General features: G+C 51.7%; 5 protein-coding genes across 5 annotated transcripts; all 5 read right to left on the bottom strand.

Annotated features, from left to right (window-relative positions):
• Nucleotides 1-366: 366 nt before the first annotated feature.
• HMPREF1120_00599 (uncharacterized protein) lies at nt 367-843 on the bottom strand (the record flags this gene model as incomplete). Its single annotated transcript, XM_009154598.1, has 1 exon — nt 367-843. The coding sequence occupies one exon, from the start codon at nt 841-843 to the stop codon at nt 367-369; it is 477 nt and encodes a 158-aa protein (XP_009152846.1).
• A 947-nt stretch (nt 844-1,790) lies between these two features.
• On the bottom strand, nt 1,791-5,633 carry HMPREF1120_00598 (linear gramicidin synthetase subunit C; the record flags this gene model as incomplete). The annotated part of the gene is made up of 1 exon (XM_009154597.1): nt 1,791-5,633. One exon carries the CDS (start codon nt 5,631-5,633, stop codon nt 1,791-1,793), a length of 3,843 nt encoding a protein of 1,280 aa, XP_009152845.1.
• A 1,135-nt stretch (nt 5,634-6,768) lies between these two features.
• Nucleotides 6,769-8,550, bottom strand: HMPREF1120_00597 (myosin-crossreactive antigen; the record flags this gene model as incomplete). Its single annotated transcript, XM_009154596.1, has 1 exon — nt 6,769-8,550. One exon carries the CDS (start codon nt 8,548-8,550, stop codon nt 6,769-6,771), a length of 1,782 nt encoding a protein of 593 aa, XP_009152844.1.
• A 3,347-nt stretch (nt 8,551-11,897) lies between these two features.
• Nucleotides 11,898-12,892, bottom strand: HMPREF1120_00596 (uncharacterized protein; the record flags this gene model as incomplete). Its single annotated transcript, XM_009154595.1, has 4 exons — nt 11,898-11,985; nt 12,045-12,309; nt 12,385-12,673; nt 12,779-12,892. 4 exons carry the CDS (start codon nt 12,890-12,892, stop codon nt 11,898-11,900), a joined length of 756 nt encoding a protein of 251 aa, XP_009152843.1.
• Nucleotides 12,893-13,182: 290 nt separating this feature from the next.
• HMPREF1120_00595 (uncharacterized protein) lies at nt 13,183-14,301 on the bottom strand (the record flags this gene model as incomplete). The annotated part of the gene is made up of 3 exons (XM_009154594.1): nt 13,183-13,616; nt 13,669-13,827; nt 13,884-14,301. The coding sequence occupies 3 exons, from the start codon at nt 14,299-14,301 to the stop codon at nt 13,183-13,185; spliced, it is 1,011 nt and encodes a 336-aa protein (XP_009152842.1).
• Between the last annotated feature and the right edge of the window lie 156 nt (nt 14,302-14,457).

The raw sequence follows: 14,457 nt of genomic DNA, 5'->3' as shown, positions 1-14,457 counted from the left end.
GGTCCAACTCTGGCCAGCCTAGCCTCTCGAAGAACGCAACTGTAGCAGTGGCAGTGAGTGGCACCCTGTGCATTGACAGAGATACCCATCCCACATGACAGCAGCGACGTGGCCAATCGCTCGCTCGCACCAGTCATCGACTTCCAAGTTGTCCTTGCAAGGCTAACTTGAGCAAGCACTGCGCAGCAGCCTGGCATTCCTCCTCTCCTCTCTCTTCTCTTGTTTCTGTCCTATTCACACCACCAGCATCAAGAATGACCTACACCGGCAGTCGATATTGTTTTCAACCCTCTTGCTTGTTTCTTTTTTTCTGTCCCTGAACTTTACGTTCACATTCATTTCACATTTGAAGATCTGATCATCACATCACACCAAATGCGCCGGTAAAAGAAAATTCCCCACACCCTCTTTAATAGGATACTCGAACCCGCAATTCCCACAAACCAGTTTCCCCTCGACCACGCCGGTCTCTAACAGCAGATTGTGCAGTTTCTTCAACACTTCCTCATTGACCACCGGGCTCTCAGCCTCTTTTTCCGTTTCAGTGCCGTTCATTTCCTCATCATCATCATCAGCATTCCCGTGTTCGTTTTGTGGCTGTCTTTCTTCGACCACATCCACCGGATTCTTCTCAGGTACTAAAGCCTGCAGTCCCAATTCCGTAGCCGTGCTGACCAACGCGTCCCAGTTGACCCGGGGCAGAATGTTGCGCATGAATAAGGGGTTGAAGTCGATTTCGGTCCGTTCCAAAGTCGCGTCTTTGAAATGTAAAGGGAATGAGAGGGGTGATGTCTTGCATGTTTTGACGGCGCAGGTGAGGAAGTTGGTTGTTAGGAGTTTCATTTTTGGTTAAGGTACGGTGAGTTGCCTGCCCTTCTGGGTTGTTGACGTGTTCTTTGTTGTTGCGATATCAAATGAGCGGTTTGGTTAAGCAATCCAGGCGAATTGCATGAAGTACACCGGTATTTTCGTCACAGTAACGCAGTACATTCCCGGGTAAGCGTCTCGCGCACTGCATCGCAAAAAAGTTGAAATGCGGTTAAAGTTCGGGGCTCAAGTTGGACTACGAGGCAGGACTAAGGTACAGTCCACAAGGGAAGGTTTTCCGGAGTATGTTGGTCGATGAGTAAGTAATGAGTAAGCGGTTGGTTGTGTGCCACACCTAGCACGTACAGTCTCAGAGTAGTATAGTTGCATGTTCATACTACACTGCCAGACTACAGTGTAGACGCGCCATTAGGGGTTGTCTGAGAGGCCGTCGCCTCGCTTAATACACTGCACATCTTGCCGCCTATTGAATCATTGTAGCAGACCGGGGACCAAACGTTTTATTCGGCTGGATCTACATCCTGGTAATCTTTGTACAAAACGAGAGCCGAGGAACAGGACCCCCATCCCGCCGTATCTTCGCGCTTGATGACAATGTCCTGCCATCAATTGAAATAGGACACAAATTAGATGCTAGGGTCCCTGTTGCGCAGAGTCTTCAGGATCAGCACTTACTGATTGCTCACTCTTACATCTCACTCGGTCATTGCGGCAGAAACAATATTGGCATCAACAGAGAGACATTGATCTTCTACATCGTGAAGCACTCTATGAAGACTACCGCCAACAACGACAGACCACGTATATGTATATGGACATCATCCTTCCCTGGGTTCGCTCCGTATTCACCCCGTTTTGTCTATTCCAATGCCTTCTGTTGCTTCGCCTCTTCTATCCAAAGCAGAAACAGTGTATCCCAACATGCATGAATCAATAAAACATGGCTTTGTTGACACTCCCTTTTAAATTGGTTCCTCTCTTGGCTCGATCAACACTTCATTCACCGACACATGCGGTGGCTGCTTCAAGGCATACACAATGGAGTTGGCAATATCTTCTGGATCAAGGATTTGGGCACCCGACGGCTCGCCATATTTCTTGATGGCTTCGATATCTGTCGACATTCCCAACAGATCAGTGGCCACGTTGCCCGGCTGCACGCTGGTAACGCGTAGCCCAGTACTGGCAGTCTCGAGGCGCAAGCTCTGCAAGGTAGCCTCGACAAAGAACTTGCTGGCAGAATAGACGCCCAATCCGGGAAAGACCTTACGCCCGGCATCAGAGGAGATGGCCACAATGTGCCCGCTGCCTCGCGACACCATGGACGGCACGGTGGCGGCCAGACAATTGAGCAAACCTTTGCAGTTCACGTCGACGGTGCGGTCCCACTCGTCAACCTGTACATTGGCCATCATGGTGAAGTACATGACACCAGCGCACGAGACCAGTATGTCCACGGGTCCCAGTTCGTTGGTCGCAGCGCGCATAAGCGCTTTCACCTGCTCTCTATCCGTCACATCGGTCTGGCGTACAATGACTTTACCTTCTCGTACCACCAGTCTGCGCTTGACGGCTTCGAGCGCGTCGAGTCGTCGGGCAGCAAGGGCCACATGACAACCTTCGCGTGCCAAAGCAGTCGCCACCGCGGCACCGATGCCCGAAGATGCTCCTGTCACCACAGCCACACGACCGCTGAGGGGCCCTCTCCGGATCGGTTGCGCGGAGCCGCCGGGAGAGTCATGGTGAACAGGAGGATGTGGAAGCCATCCTCGAGCAAACCAATGACGTGTGTATGTTTCCAGCAGCACAGTGTCAACCTTGGGCCGTTCTACCACAGCTCGGAAAGGACGTGTTTTGGCGTTGTTCAGAACAACAATGCCCCGAAGGAAGTCGACAGTAGGCATGCCGCTGCGGAGAATGTCGACCGTGAATCCACCATCACCACCTTTGGCGGAACCTCTCTTCTCATTCCAGAGAGCCACCCATTTGTCCCAGTCCAGTGGCTTGGTTGAATATCCCAGCGTTTCGAGATCTTGGAAAACCTTGCGGCAGTCCACAGGGTCGGGGTCGCCCAGATGGAAGACAAATTGTTCCGCATGTGTCTGGTTGGCAAGATGCACGATCGCCTTGCTGACAAAGTCAACTGGAGTCATCTCAGCACGCCAACCTTCCACGTCGGGGTGATAGCCTAGATGAATGGATTCCACTATCAATGCCGACAGAAGATCCCAGGCATTTGCAGCACCTGTAGTGCTGTGACCGCTGATGGTGCCTGCTCGGTGTATCTTGACGGGGAGCCCACGACGGCCGGCCTCGAGCACGAGCTGTTCAGCCACCCATTTAGTCTGACCATAACCGTCGAGCAGCTTTGTGGGCACTTCTTCCACATCAAGCATGGTATCTTCGGGCCAGCCCTCCTGCGAAGGTGGCAGCACACCGTTTGTGGACACATATTGAACTGTCGCTCCGCCGCGGCAGGCGAGCCGCAGAATCTCCCGTGTACCCCCTACATTTGCACCTCGTAGGGCAGCGTATGGGTAAACCAGGTTAACCGTGGCCGCAGCATGTACAATGACTTGAACCCGGGATGCTAGTTCGTCGAAAGCTTCTGGCGAAAGACCTAGTCGTTTCCGGGACAGATTTCCGGGCAGGATCTCGACACGTTCCATGATGGAGTCCCGCCACAGGCCTAGATCCAGGAGGTTCCTTCGGATCCGTGCTATACCGCCAGGCCGGTCTTCTTCCGAAGGATCGCTGAATCGTACAAGACAAATGATCTGAGCCGATGTGCTTTCCAGCAGGTCATTGAGCAAAAAGGCGCCCAGGAAGCCGGTGACACCCGTCAGCAGTACTGTGTCAGCATCCTTGACAGCACGAATGGCGGTACTAGATGGTCGGATGTCGTCGTCCAGAATCGAATCCTTTCGCAACACCGCTGGCAGATCGGCCTGGACCTCCGCGGTATGGCCGTCTCGTACCGCTCGTACAGTCTCTAGATGACCGTTGAGCGTGGGAGGGTCCACAAGACGGGCAAGGGGAATACGGAAGCCGAAGTTTCTGGAAAGCCTTGAAGCAAGATCTGCAAGTGACAATGAGTGCCCACCAAGATCGAAAAAGTTGTGTTCTGGAGTGATGACATCCCGAGATGTCTTCAGGGTCGCAGCCCAGATTTCGGCGATGGCGTCGATGGTGATGGGGTCTTGCTCAATTTTGTGTCCATTGGTGACCACTTTCTTGGGAGTGGGAGGCGGTGGCAGACGCTTGAGATCGACCTTGCCGGAAACCTGGTGCGTGGGCAGCTCATCCAGCTCTACCCACAATGCTGGGATCATGTAATGGGCCAAATGAGGTGAGAGCGTCCGTCGTGACGCAGGACTATAACCGGACTCATCTATTTCAACAACCGGTCGGTCAGGCGAGGAATGGTCCTTGTCTCGAACAATGTACGCCACCAACTGCCTCTCAAGGCCCTCGCCATGGGCTACCACCGCACAGTGACGGACGGCCAGGTGTTTGATAATGGCATTTTCCACCTTGCCTGGAACAACGGAATAACCGCGAAGCTTGATCATTCCCGCGACACGCCCTGTGATCTTAAGAAGTCCGGAAGGCAGCAACCGTGCGAGGTCTCCCGTCTTATACATGCGTGCCCCGGGTGTGGAATCAAAAGGATCCGGAGTGAATGCCTTGGCGGTGGTCTCAGGAAGGTTAAGATATCCTCGAGCCAGGAGAGCACCGCCCACGAAAAGTTCTCCGCTAACCCCAGCTTCCACCCTCTGTCCACCCTCATCAAGGATGTAGGTGTGCTTGGGGTCCATTGGCGGACCCACAGGGCAGTACACAGACTCATCGTTCAGCATTTCCGCAATATCACCGCATGCAATCTCGTGGGTCTCGCAGGCACTGTAGCAATTGAACAAACGGACATTAGGCATCGCCTTGATGGCTCGACGGGCGAGGTCAGCCGTCACCACTTCGCCATTCAGCCATAATGTGCGCAAATCCGACAGCCGAGAACCAAGATTTGAGTGGCGCGCCAGAACGGTGGCAAGAAGCGTTGGTGTCATGAGGGTCTCGGTGATATGTTTCGATGAAAGCAAGTCCACGAGGGCGACTGGATCGTAACTAGCCTCATCAGGGACGGCAAAGACCGTGGCTCCTCTCAGCAGCGGACGCAGCATTTCCCAGATGAAAAAGACATTGCAAGCCACACGATCTCCTGGATTGACATTCCGAACACCGAACCGGAGGTTATATGACAGGACGGGAGCCCTGTGAGGATTGGCGATTCCCTTGGGCTTACCGGTGGTTCCTGACGAGTATGACACAAAGGCTAGCCGTTCCAGATCATCCTCTGCAGGTAACGGCGGCAGCTTTGAATCATCGACCACACCGTCTGTTTGGTTCGAGTTCTCGTCATCCAGCGTAATCAGCGGTATGCCCTCCTTGATTTTGCCGACCTCAGCCCTATACGTAACCACAACGGCAGGGCTGGCATCGTCAATCACATCGGCTAGCAGCCCTGGCGGATAGGCCATCTCAAGCACCAAAAAGGCGCCTCCTGCCCGCAAGGCCGCCAGACAGGCAATCACATAGTCGGCACTGCGTGGCAACAGGACACCCACCAGACTATCACGTCCCACACCATGTCGCCGCAATTGTTGAGAGAGAGTCTCGACCTTCTTATCGAGCTCGGCGTAAGTATAGTGCGACTTGTCATCCTCTAGAGCAGCAGCATCGGGACTTTTCTTGACCTGGTCTCGGAAAAGGGCCGACAAGTCTTTGGTTGTGTCGATGATGCCCATGATTTCTGTTGCGTTTAAAAAAGCCTGACCCTGAGATGGTTCGCTCGGTTGCCCGATGCTTTAGGATTTTGTGAAGGCTGTAAACAAGGCAAACTTTCTTCTTGGTATTGAAGAGATGGAAGTATATGGCGGAATCTAGCACTCCGCTCTGACCGGAGCAGGGTTCATCGGGTGTAACTCGTCTATAGGGTGGATCTATGGTCTTCGTTAAAATCGTAAAGAAGCTCTGATTGCTGTATTAATTCAAGTTATAGCTGGTCAAGTCAACTTCGAGTTTCTTTTGTTGAGCGGAGATAAATTCTTCCACGTTCTCAGGCCAATCAGGCGACAGAAATGGTGCAAGACGTCATCGGCTACGAGTCCTCGAAATGGAAGGCACGAAAAAGGGAAAGCACGACTCGGACGCACAAAAACATCACGAGCCTCGTCATTTTTTGATTTTCATCAGCCGTGTCTGGGCATTGCATGGATAGGAGGTACCACGCAAGACACAAATCTCAGCACCGCCCCAATCCTGGCGCGAGCCTGCTGTTTGTACCACTGGCCCGGTTTTGAAGATACAATGGTACGCGAATCTCAACATTTTCCACTTTCTCGTTCGCCCCGCGGAATCAAGGCAGGGCCCGCGTCATCCCCAGTTTGCTTTTTTGTGCTTCTCCGGACTCCATGCTCTCCACGCGCCACATGAGTGCCACAGACAAGATATGACGTGTTTGCGGGTTATGGAAATTTCCACTCTGGTGCCCAAAGAACGGGAACTATCAACGCACAGCGCCCTCTGAAATGAGGGAGAGTATTAGCCGGTGGTCTTTCCACAGAGAAAGGACAGACAGTTCGAAAAGCGGCTACTCACCGAACGTTTATTAACTAGTAGTAAGCTTACCTGGTAGTATGCGCATCATGTACCAGATTTTGGGTTGATGACAGTGAAGCTGGACCTTCTACGATACAACATATCTCAGTGTGGGAAGGGAGTCGACGCCGGCTTCCGCCATCGATCGAGTGATAGAAAAAGATAGTATTGGCATAAAATGGCCCTTCATTTTACCGAGGCAAAGTTTTCCACTCTCTCAATTTCATCGACGCCGTTACTATGCACCCAGTCCCCTGGTGATTGATGCATTTGCACCACCATCTAAATCAGATGGTACTCGTGCAGCAGCTCTCCGACTTCATTATGCTCGAGTTTGCGCAGGATCCAACGTCGCAGAAACTCTGGCATACTGGCATCCAGCTCTTTACCGTCACGAAGCCGACTCATGGCATTCAAAAGCTTGCGAACGTCGTACGTTGAGCCGAACACTTCAGGCACGCCCCTCTCCACATTCAGCAGCTGATAGACTGCCTCCATGGGCGTGCGGACGGAATATTCGGTCGTGAAAATGGTGTCGCGACACGACTCGGCGAACTGCCCAATGAAAGCAAAATTGACTGATCCTTCCGGCACCACGGCTGGACGGTCGCCAGCGTGTCGCGGCATGAAGAAGCTTGTCACATAGGGCATCATGACAGGCACGCATTTGGCTCCTGTCGCAGCCAGCTCAGCGATCTGGTCAGTGGGCACGCCCAAGTGGTACAGCCACTCCTGCGTGATTTCCTCTCCGGTGCAGTCTTGCATGGGCTTCTTGACATAATCCCCCGGCACCTCGACAAGCAGAGAATACACCCAGACCACGATTTGATCGCGTGGCTGCTTCTTAAAATGCGGCTGGCGGTTGACAGTCCAACTGAGCAGCCAGCTGGAGTCCTTAACAGTAACAATGCCACCGGTCACCACCTTACCGCTGAACGGATCTCTCTTGCAAATCTTCTGTATATATCCGGGAATTCGCTCGTCCAAGGTTGTCACCGTGGCCGACTGCCACTTGGATTCTGGGATATGTGCTCCAAAAACATCGGGTCTACCGAACGATCCCTCAGCATCTTTTGCCGCAATCCTTCTCCAGAGATCCCAAGCCGGTGCTGGGCCTTGGTTCAGCTTGGCTGGAGTCTGATGATCACCCAAACCAGAGTTCTCCGTCAAAGACCCAATAGTCATGAAAAGCAAGTCATTCTGACCCAAATCAACACCGCCTTCCTGACCGTCCTTTCGCCAGTGGATGCGCGTTGCTTGCTTTCTTTTGATATTGCTGTTCTGCTCCTGCGACACGGCAAAATCCACATCGACAACCTCAGTCTTGTACTGAAACTTGACGCCATGGTCGAGCAGCCACTTGTACAACGGCAGCACCAGCGACTCGTATTGGTTGTACTTCGTAAATTTAAGGGCCGAAAAGTCCGGGAGGCCACCGATATGGTGGATAAAACGGTGCAAGTACAACTTCATCTCCAGGGCGGAATGCCACTCTTGAAACGCAAACATGGTGCGCCAGTACATCCAGAAATTGCTGTTCAAAAAGTCCTTGCCAACGACCTCGTTGATGCGCTTGCCCTCCATCTCCTGCCGCGTGGCCAAAAAGAGGCGAATGATGTCCTTCTGCGCCGTGGACGTCAGGCCGAACTTGTTGTCGGTATGTGCATCCTGGCCCTGGTTGACCGTGGCCCGCTGCAAGGAGAAGTTTGGATCGTCCTTGTTCAGCCAGTAGAACTCGTCGAGCACCGATGCGTCGGGAATTTCGAGTGACGGGATCGAGCGAAAAAGATCCCACAGGCATTCAAAGTGGTCTTCCATCTCGCGACCGCCGCGGATCACGAAGCCCTTTTCGGGCACTTCGAGCCCGTCCAACGCGCCGCCCGGTAAGTCCAGTTCTTCGAGGATCGTGATGTTTTGGCCCGGCATCTGCCCGTCCCGCACTAGAAATGCTGCTCCGGCCAAAGCGGCCAGCCCTGATCCCACGAACCAGGCCGTTTTGTCGTCCACACCGGCAGGCTTGCGCGGCCGCGCGAACGCTTCGTAGTTTCCACTGCTGTAGTACATGATGCGAGTGAGATAGTAGATAGAAGAAGAGCGGTACTAAAAGTTAAGTATGGTTGCCTGCGAAGCGAGCAACAGCACTAATAAAAGTAATAGTAGGTCGGAGGAGGTCGTGAGGAAATACTATTCCGGTCTCGTGGACTCGGACAAAACTGTAAAATGCACGAGCCGTATCGCGTATCGTATGCCGAGAGACGGAAAGGACGCAATTGTAGATCGATACGAATAGTGCCATCTAGGATTCATGCACCGGGGCTTACTTTCATCACTTCACATGCAGTGTGGTATACGTTAGATGCCTAGGTACCTGACGCCGCGTGATCGTAAACCGATCCCGGCTGCATGGATAAGGTAGGTGAACGGGGCTTTCGGAAGGGTCTCGAGGGTGAGCATAAAGGTCTGGGTCCGCATTATTGGAGCGTTGTCCGTGCTGTCGGTGATGACCATCGTCAAACCGCGGTACATACAGGTACGGGGCGTGTGCTCGTTGAAGTCGCGGCTGTAAAGTGGTCTGATATTGACGAATGCTAGATGGAGCCTTGCGGGACCATGGTTTCGGTCGAATGCTTTGCTGAACATGTGCCTTTTTGCAAAGTATCCGAGCGCCGACTTTCGTAAGGCTTGGGGTTGCATGTGATATCTTACACGTGCGTAGGTACTTGGTTCGTGGTACTTCAGGTACTTCGGTCTGGGTACATACAGCAGTCGTGGAAAAGGTAACTAAGGTACCTAAGGTACCTAGGTACTTTGGAGGAGAACCTTGACGACAAAGGAATGAAGTCATGTATGCTTCGAAACGAGACCCAGCAGGTAGGTACTCGGTACCTAGGTACCAGGTAGGTAGCTACGAAACCAAGGTATGTAGCTATGCACTCCGTCAAGTAACTGCCCGGGCAAAGAAATCAACATCGATTCATCAACATCGATTCTTCCTGGATGTAAATAATATACTGAAGGGCAGACGCATCCAGTGTATTATTGTACGAGAATGTGCATACCTAACTACATACTACAGCACCTTTCTGGTCATTATTTCCTACCATCAGGGCGCGGACCACTCCAACTTCTCCCATCATCAGATGATAGAGAGTCTCGCAGAAGCGACCTTACATACCAGGTACGTACCTTTCGAGTTTGATGTCGCCAATAATAAGGTAGAAAAGAAAAAGAAAAGTAATGTCCGGCACGCAGGTGACTTTCCATCCACGGTGGACTTTCCGGAAACCAAAAAGCCCACTGATTTGAGTCGAATGGAAAGCCTTAAAGTGCCCTCTTGCAATCGGTCTAGTTCGCCAATATGACCTACCATCCTATGGCACACAGGACGACCCCGTAAGGCATCCTGTGCAAGGGTTGGCGGTTGATTATGCGTTCATGTCATGTTTTTCATGAAGTGTGAAGAAAGGAAAAAAGGAGTCAAGAACTGAAGTCGGCGAGTTGGCTTTTTGATACTCCGAGTCTGATTAATAAGGCGGCGCTAGTCGACTATGGGGATAGTGTCTCTTGGCAGAGTATCACTCTGGCTGCAAAACCTGAACTTCAATTCTTCACTCTTTCCAAGCCATATATTCCAACATCGAGTTCTTCATGGTTTGACGAACTGAATTGAACTGAACCGAGCTGAACTGAAAGCATTCGCAGCTTGTCTTATACTTACCTTGGCCTTTATGAGCGTGCCGTGATGAGGCGAGGGCAAGCAGGTCGAGCTGAAGTGCTGCGGTGAACCGCAAGGTGTTTTTCAAGACAGCTGCGGGTGCGACAAAGTTGCGGCTCATTTTTACGCTGGATCCCAATCGGCCTACCACGACCATGTCGGAAGAGTAAGGTGTTTTCTTCGGGCGTCAACTATCATGAGGAAGGAACGAGAGAAGCAACTGGCAGATCCCGCATGCGGCCAGGTAGACAGACCTCTTCTTTCGCACAGATTCCCTTTTTGTTTTTCTTTGACGAACCACATTTGGAAGCATCTTGACCGTTTCAATACACTCCCATGATCAAGACGTGGATCCAGGGGGGACCTTTAAATCCCCCGAATCGCAAAGTGGAAGAGCAATCCTTACGGGCTTTTAGCAGGGCCCTTGTCTACTCCACCCTGCTTCTATTGTTGTTTTTCTCGTGGAGAAGCAGGACTATTTTATATGACAGACATTTTCATCTATCTCATAGACACAAAGAAAGTGACATGACTGTTCGGATTCATTGTCGAGCTAGACTCTATCCTGGCATAATTGTTGTTTTTTGTCATGCGCAGGCTGGGCTAAGTTGACTTGATTTGATTTGACTCGCTCGTTGCTTACCTGTTGAGGTGGTTGACTTGTTTGTGTTGCTTCATTTTGTTCTCATTACAATAAGGGTATCGACCGATTCTTCGAGCAGAGTCCGCAGTTCTGCTTGTGGTGCGTCGACAACAAGGTAAGGTACGTGTAGGTAGTGTATCTATCAAGGTACTCTGCTTGTACTTTGCGAATACACATCACGGAACAGGAGATAGTACTAGCTAGTAGCTGGTCGGAGACAAAAGTACCTATGAAATGCAGCGGATCCCTTGTCACTGGTGCTGTTGGTAGAAGAAGTCAAGTTGGCTACAAACCAGGTATCTAAAGTAGCTATCTATATGTTGACTACTGGCTTTTCGATAGATCTATCTCTGTAAAGGAAATCCGTTTGGACAGTTTATTTCCCTATCATTGAACCCTACCTACAGTTTTATTCGCTCTTCGCTCTTCGAGCGACGAGAGGACTGGTCATGATTTGATGGCTTGGGCATGCGCACTCTGGACATGCTACTCTGAGTGGATTGAAGGGGTTGTACAACTACACCAACCTGAGTCATGGAGGCTGTGGCAGAGGTGCAGTATCTGCAGTGAACAGAAAGTGGAAAGGAAGGTTTCGGACGGAGGAAGGTCGGCTGTAAGAGACGCTCGCTGCATTTGACCTGCTTCATGTACAGCGAGGAGCTTCATGTAGTAAAGCTACCGTGACTGTAGTTTACTGCATGGTTAGTCCCTACGAGGTTGGAACTGGAACTGGTTCGGGTCGAATTTCTCTGGATGGCTGGCTGCATGGATCTACCTGATCTCAATGAGGTTCGCATGGTGTACTAACCGACGACCTATGTCCGCTGTGTCTCGCATTTCACCAACAACAACAACCAGCTCAAGCAATCACCTAGGCATGCCAGTCTCTTCTGCAATGCCTTTTCTTCAACGGTAGAATTTCCATGCTTGCATACCAGTTCCATCCAGACTCCACAATGTCATGGTCCAACTCCGACCTGACCAAAGACAAGACACAATCATGACCACGAAGACGAGAGTGTCTGTCAACATAGACCGATCATGACGATCGATCTATGCACCAGCACAACCACTGACGCCAGGAGCAGCCTTGAATTCCTCATCTTCGACTTCTTCGACCGTCGCAGCGTAGGCCGATTTGCTAGATTGAAGATCAGTATCATGTCGGTGTAGTGAGTACAAAAGGGCAAAGGAACATACGCAGGCTTAGATCCAGCAGGGGGCAGAGGAAGAAGAGGGGGTCCCATGACGGTCAGAGAACCATTTCCGCCAGCATTTCCAGTTGCGACCTTGTCTCCAGTAGCGTTACCAGCTGCAGCTTTCTTGACAGGGGTCTTGCGAGCGCGCTTCTTGACTGGCTTCTCAGCAGCGTCGTCACCAGCGTCATCATTGTTTGCCGCTGCTTCGGCTTCTCTCTCTGCCTTGGATTTGCGGGCGCGCTTCTTGGCAGGAATAGTAGGAGCTCCTGTAAAGTGATGGACTTAGTAAGTCAAGAACATGATGATACATCAAAACAGTGAGGCAGAAGTGTTGGCCTTACCTGGAGTGTCCATGCCAGCGTTGGCTTCAGCATCAGCTTTGAGAGTTGGTGTGACAGGACCGTCATCGCCAACTGCGCCATCATGACCTTCGGGGGTAGGAGCAGCGGCTTCTTCACCTCCAGCCTTCTTCGCAGTCTTGCGTGGGGTTCTTGGCTTGCCGTGTGTGACCTCCGAGAAGTCACCGTGCGGGTCGGCGTCCAAAAGCTTCTTCTTGACCGCGGACCATGAGGATCGAGCAGACAGTCCTCCCTTTGATCCCATTCGCATAGCCAATTGCTCGAAGTCGATCTGGACAGAAGTTAGCCTTTCCAGGATGCTTTCCGAGACATGCACAGCAAAGAGCCATTTCCAAGCAGAGTTCTGCTGAAGAATGGAGGAGGAAGCGTAACTTACTGGGAGGGGCGCCTTCATACACTGGTGGGCGTGAATTATGACCTCCAGGTCCCGTGGAGTAAACTTAACAGGACCCTTGGGCGTAGAAGGAGCGGGGGTTGTTGAGTCCGCCATGATGGAAAAGGATCAGGATGGCTTCTTGTTGAAGGTGTTGAGTAACTGTCGAGGTGGAAGAGATGAGGGATCTGGAAGGTTTGGAGGATGGAGGTGGGAGAAAGAAAGCAGGCCGCAGACCCGTCAACTGCGGATATTTATAGGCCGTAGCGAAACCTCAACACAGAGGGTAACCTTGGCGTGCTGGAAGTGATGTGCTTCCGCAAAGAGCGTGGTGTCAAGCGGAGGCCGCCCGAATATGAAGCCCGGTATGATGTCGAAGTGAAAGTCGACTGGCGATATGCATTGGATCATCGCCGCCATTTCGAGACCGCATTGCTTTCCAACCCAGTAAGTCTTTCATACACTTTACCCCAGATTCCAGGGGTCACATCTCTGGCCGCCCTTCCTCCAGCAGACTGTGGACGGACATAGAATTGAGTAGGGTTGGGTCTCAGGAGACTTCCTCGCTCGACCAAAGGACCGACCCATTCAAAGCTCACTGGACGGAACGCGCTCTTGATCGGCTTGGTGTTGGTAAGCTTCAAAGAGACCATATCTGTGAGTGTCGACGCCCGCATGAACCTCAGATCTAGTACGGCATCGACCGGCAAACTTTTGGCATATTCCATGGCAAGTTTGGGCGAATGCTGAACAGAGGTCGGAAGCCTCAAGAAGACTTCAGTCACTATTGGCCTCAATGTCCAGTTCACATAAATGAACGGTATGAAACCGGCCAGCCACACTGTCAAGGTCAACTGTTAGCTGATGATCATGGCTGGCATCGAGATACATACCGCCGGCGACAAGCCAGAGAGGACTCCCATTCACCCAGTGAGCTGGCGCGACAATGATGGTGACAAAGCAGAGCGCGATTATTGTCGCGAAGCGGAGAAATGTGAGCATATATATCCGGCCATTTCCAGCGGTATATATCCGTAACCTCTGTTTGTAGACTGCAAGAGTTAGCACTCTCTGCCATCCGGTATTATTGCGAGTTGTCTTGTCGTACCTTTGGGCTCAGTACGAGGAGGCAAGCTTCGTGTCAACTGCTCAATATGTAGACGCTCTTTTGGCGACAGGGTCAAATTCGGGGCGATCTCAGCCTTGGGTATAATCTTCATAGGCACTTCAACCTTGCGGCCGCTATCCACTGCTTTTTCATCCTTTGCGACAGGAACCACTTCAGTACTAGCTTGAGGGCTTGGAGGAAGTGAAGGGGATGGCGAGGCTTGCGACTTTTTCTGAGCTTTCAGCTGGCTGTGGACGACTTGGATGGGAAGGTTGTCTGCCCGTCTGGGTTGCTGTGGGCTCTTCAGCAGCGGTCGCAGGGTGCTGAACTGTGTCCGTCTTGAGGCAGCATACTGTCTGGCGCACGACTGGAAAGCTGCGCGGACGGCCAGGAGCAAGACAGGAGGAGGACTACCCATGTGTGTAGCCGCGACACTGCCTAGACAAGGACAGGATAGTGGGATATAGTTGTGTGTATATATATATATGTATATATCACACTGTAAACTTAAAGAATGAATTGTCGAGGTCGCGTTAAGTCCGCGAGATGGAGAAAAGATGTTGGAGAAATAATA

Source organism: Exophiala dermatitidis, assembly GCF_000230625.1.
Source record: "Exophiala dermatitidis NIH/UT8656 unplaced genomic scaffold supercont1.1, whole genome shotgun sequence".
NCBI lineage: Eukaryota > Fungi > Ascomycota > Eurotiomycetes > Chaetothyriales > Herpotrichiellaceae > Exophiala > Exophiala dermatitidis.
The sequence above is the reverse complement of the archived record's forward strand: the minus strand, read 5'-3'. Positions and strand labels throughout refer to the sequence as shown.